This window comes from Mus caroli, chromosome 5, assembly GCF_900094665.2.
Source record: "Mus caroli chromosome 5, CAROLI_EIJ_v1.1, whole genome shotgun sequence".
Lineage (NCBI taxonomy): Eukaryota > Metazoa > Chordata > Mammalia > Rodentia > Muridae > Mus > Mus caroli.
The window spans coordinates 113,064,748-113,069,773 of record NC_034574.1 but is presented as its reverse complement, the minus strand read 5'-3'; the positions used below and the strand labels follow the sequence as shown (position 1 = coordinate 113,069,773).

The following is a 5,026-nucleotide window of genomic DNA, read 5'->3' as shown; positions in this document are numbered from 1 at the left end:
AAAAAAAAAAACCAAAGCAATTTGGGGAGGAAGACCATTGATTTGGCTTACAGGTCTCCATCACAGTCCGCCATCCAGGGAAGCCGAGGCAAGAACTGACGCAGACTTACTTGCCCCGCCAGCATCTGTACACAGCCCAGGGACACTTGCCGAGGCGTGACAACACCCACAGGGGGCTGGACCCTCCCACACCCATCACTCCTCAGAGCATCACAGGCTGGTCCACAGGCATATGGACGCAATACATCCAATGAAGTTCCCTCTCCGTAAGTGACTCCAGTCTGGGTCAAACTGACCCAAACTGGCCAGGACAACATGGAAGGATCCTCGGAATGCTCGGAAGCCACTTTGCGGCTTGCTGAGCCGTCAGGACAGGGTGCCGCTTTCTTGGATTCCGGACCTCCTCAGTCCTGTCCCTGACTTAGAACCCCTCCATCCTTCACCCTCCATTCCCGGACCTCCGCTTCCACTTCCGGGACCCATCCCCGGTTCCCGCTCACCCCATTCGGGAGGTTCTTCACGATCAGACGCGACATGGCTCTCAGGTTCCCTTCGCTTTTCAGACTCACGACCCCGGCGACGGCGACTTTCCACAACTTTCACGCCGCCACCCTGGGCGCCGCCATCTTTAGCCTATCACGTGGCCCCCGCCGCGTTCAACCCGGAAGTGGGTGTGGCCTTACGGGAGCCTCTCTCCGGGGAAAGTCCCACCCACAAGGCGGAGTTGGGGAGGGGGGGGAAGGCCTGAGCGCTCGCGTACTGCGCAGGCGCAGTTTCTCCTCCAGGTCTTAGGGCCTTTAAAGCCCTGCAAGGAAGGCTGGAGGCGCCCATGTTCAACCCCCGCAGGATGACAGGCTTCTGGGAAAGTGCAGAAATCCTAGAAAAAAAATTGTTTTAAAGGTAGAGGCAGGCAGATCTCCGAGTTCCAGGATAGCTAGGGCTGCACAGAGAACCCCTGTTACAAAAGTAAAAATTTAAAGGTTTATTTATTGGGTAAAGGCCTCGAACTCAGAAACCCTCTTGCCTCTGCCTCCCAAGTGCTGAGATTAAAGGTGTGCGCCACCACTGCTCAAATAGACTTTCTTCTTCTAAAAGATATTTTGTTCCATCTCTCCATATCCTTTCTTGTTACTGTTGGCAGCTTTATTGAGATACAGTCCAGGTGCCACACAATTTGCCCACTTAAAGTGGACAACTCCGGTTGGCAAGATGGCTCGTCAGATAAAGGCACTTGTGGGCAAGCCTGACAGCCTGAGATTCCCCCACCCCCATCCCCCAACCTTGGTTCTTCGTAGTGGGAGGAGAGAACCAATCTTAGAACATTTTTTATTGAAAAAAAAAATTGCAGCTAGGCGGTGATGGTGCACGCCTTTAATCCCAGCACTCAGGAGACAGAGGCAGGCAGGTCTCTGAGTTAAGACCAGTCTGGTCTACAGAGCTAGTTCCAGGACAGCCAGGGCTAAACCATTTTTCAGATAATATATTTTGATCATGGCTTCCCCGTCCCACCAGATCCTTCCTGCCTCCCAACCAACCCAACCCCCAGCTCTTTTGTTCTCTTTAGAAAGAAAACAGGCAAACAAAACAAACAAAAATGAAGAAGGAGAAGAAGAGAATGAAAGAAAGACCACAAGAAACACCCCACACAGACACCCTATAAGCACAAAATCAGAAACCATTATATACAAGCAAAAGAGCAAAAGACCAGTCATCAACTTCCCTCCTTCTGGGAATCTAGAATCTACCTGGCATCTCTATGGACGTGTTGCTTTCTCGGCTGATTTTTCTCTTCACATACTGTTTTCAAGGTTAATCCATGTCTCTGCATGAATCATCCTTCACTCGTTACCCCCCCCCCCAACTAGTGTCAAATGTCGGACTCCAGTATGCTTGTGTATCCAACCATCTGTCTAAGGCATTTGGGTGGATGCAGCCCATGGCTATTGTTAGTAACATTGCTGAGAACATCTGTGTTCCTGCCTGTCTCTACGTGGACATGTGTCTTCATTCCTCGTGGGCACAGTCCTAGGGTGGGACCCCCCAGGTCTTTAGGAACTTTTTTTTGTTTTGTTTTGTTTTGTTTTGTTTGTTTTTTCTAGAGACAGGGTTTCTCTGTATAGCCCTGGCTGTCCTGGAACTCACTTTGTAGACCAGGCTAGCCTCGAACTCAGAAATCCACCTGCCTCTGCCTCCCAAGTGCTGGGATTAAAGGTGTGCGCCACCACCGCCCGGCCTTTAGGAACTTTTAATCAAATAATTTTGCAAACTGTCTGCATCATTATGTATTTCTGAAGGTTGCGTGTGAAAAGGTTCATTTCCCGTCCTTCCGTTCTCATTGGTTCTTTTTAAATTACGCCCGCCTCACTGTCTGTTACTGCAGATTTGATTGGCCGGAGCGGGTAGCCATCTTTGTCTCTGAACCCACCCTGATCCTTGAGCTCCAAGATCAGCTCAAGTACAACCAGCATCTTCCTCTATGAGCTCCAGATGCAAGGAGCTCACGTGTCCAACAGAGCTGCAGAGCTGCACCAAGCACACAGAATTTACCGCTGGTGCCCAGAGGGAGGGGCTCCTTCAGGAAAGTTCTTGCTGGGATCAGAGGTAGCAGCGGTGGTAGCTCGTGCTTGGAGCCCCAGTGCTGCGGAGGCAGAAGGCAGAGAAAGGTGTATCCTTGGGGTTTGCTGGAGACCTGGACTATCTAGTGAGCGGATAGGAGGGACCTTGTCTCAAAGGAGATTGGCCACATGTCTGAGGATGACATCTGGGTTTGTCTTCTGGTTTCCACATACATATGCATGCATGTACTCTCCCATATGTATGTGTGTGTGTGTACATGTATACACATATATACATATATATACATACATATGTGTGTGTGTGTGTATATATATATATATATATATATATATATATATATACTTAACTCTTTCCACAGCTGCTCTTTTCACGTTTTGCTTCCTAAGAGGCCTCATCAGACCCATCTTCCCGAAGCTCCCCACCAGGAGTCAGGTAGAGCCAGCAACAGCTGCTTATTGAATGCCGATTGCTGGCAGAGTGCTGTATATTTCAGGCATCTGGGTGGTTTGTGAACAGAGCCAGGTGGCTCTGTATGGTCTCCCAGGCAATGAATGAAGTAAGCAGGAGGCAGATGAGGCATGCCAAGGGATTCAGTCTGAAGTGGTGTTAGCTAGAGGGTGGGTGGTGGACCATCATTATGCCCCCTCCTGGGGCCTGAGAGATGGCTCAGGGGTTAGAAGCACTGACTGCTCTTCCAGAGGTCCTGAGTTCAAATCCCAGCAACCACATGGTGGCTCACAACCATCTGTAATGGGATCCGATGCCCTCTTCTGGTGTCTGAAGACATCTACAGTGTACCCATATACATAAAATAAATAAAATCAAAAAAGGGGGGGGGGGAGGATGGCCCTTCCTCAAAGATGCCCCTGTCCTGGTCTTCTAGTACCTGTGGAAAAGGGTCCTTGACCTTGTCACAAGGATGGAAACATGACATCAGCTTGGATGATCTGGGTGGCCTTATCACCAGGTCTACTTACCAACAAGTGACCTTCAGGGGGAAGATAGAGATGAGACTGGATGTCACCTAAGACAGGCATGGCAGCCCCAGACTGTGGGCCAGGCATGCACAGAAGGGGCGTGATCCTGAAGACAACTTAATCTCGGTCTTAATCACTGGAGCCCTAGAGACACTAACTCTCTCATGGAATAATTTGTTATTCTAGCACAGAAAGAAATATAGATGGGTCCTGGTATAGTGGTCATGTCTTTAATCCCAGCACTTGGGAGACAGAGCCAGGAGGATCTCTGTGAACTGGGGGCCAGCCTGGTGTACAGGGTGAGTTCCAGGCCAGCCAGGGATAAATAGTGAAATAGTCCCCTCCTCCATAAACCAGGCTCTGAAGGGCAGAGGACAGAGGAGCAGGGGCCACGGAAGAAGCTGGGTCGGTGTTCCAGGAGCTGTGGTAGTAGAGAGAGAGGGTCATCACAGAGCTATGGAAGGGTGTGTGGCTGGTTTAAGTGCATTTTACAGGGTAACACTGGGAACAACTGTCTCAGTCATTGCTCTATTGCTGTGAAGAGACACCATGACCAAGGCAACTCTGGTAAAGAGAAAGCATTTGATTGGCGACTTGTTTCCAGTTCCAGAGGTTTAGTCCTTAACCATCATGGGGGGAGAATGTCTGCAGATAGGCAAGCAGGATGATGGAGAAGTCTCTGAGAGCTTCATCCTGGTCCACAGGTGGAGGAGGGGGAAGGAAGGGGAGGAGGGAGAGGAGAGGAGAAGAGAGGGAGGGGAGGAGTGGGGAGACCAGGTCTACCCTGGGCTTTTGAAACCTCAGAGCTGGTTCCCAGAGACATACCTCCTCCAAGGCCATGTTTATTCCAACCAGGACTAAACAAATATATGAAGCCATGGGGGCCATTCTCATTCAACTCACAATGCTGACCAAGGACAGGGGTCCGTGTAGATGGAACACAGGATCTGGCAAAGGAGCCAAGATGGTTGACTAGGGACCAGATACTAGATAATGGTCACAGGGAAACCTCCAAGATACACCGGAACACAGAGACAAGCCGAGGACCAAAGACTGTCACATACATCATCCCCGACTGTAGGGACAGTGGCAGGGAAACAGCCTGCGATCTTTGTTTGTCACTGGCAGCCCTGCACTCAAACACTCTACTGGCTGGCTTTGTGTGTCAACTCTACACAGGCTGGAGGTATCACAGAGAAAGGAGCCTCCATTGAGGAAATGGCTCCATGAGCTCCAGCTGTAAGGCATTTTCTCAATTAGTGATAGGGGGGGCATTGTGGGTGTGGCCGTCCTGGGTTCTATAAGAAAGCAGGCTGAGCAAGCCAGGGGGAGCAAGCCAGTAAGCAGCATCCCTCTATGATCTGCTCTGCATCAGCTCCAGCCTCCAGGTTCCTGCCCTGTGTGAGTTCATGTCCTGACTTCCTTTGGTGATGAACAGCAATGTGGAAGTGTAAGCTGAATAAACCCGTTCC

At 50.4% G+C, this 5,026-nt stretch overlaps 1 protein-coding gene across 1 annotated transcript in view; it reads right to left on the bottom strand.

Annotated features, from left to right (window-relative positions):
• Window positions 1–639, bottom strand: part of Rbm19 (RNA binding motif protein 19) — an 83,364-nt gene extending 82,725 nt beyond the window's left edge. Inside the window, exon 1 of the mRNA XM_021162701.2 lies at window positions 501–639. Coding sequence (XP_021018360.1) covers window positions 501–536 — 36 coding nt within the window. The 5' untranslated portion in view covers window positions 537–639. The remainder of the gene's footprint in view (window positions 1–500) is intronic.
• Window positions 640–5,026: the final 4,387 nt, after the last annotated feature.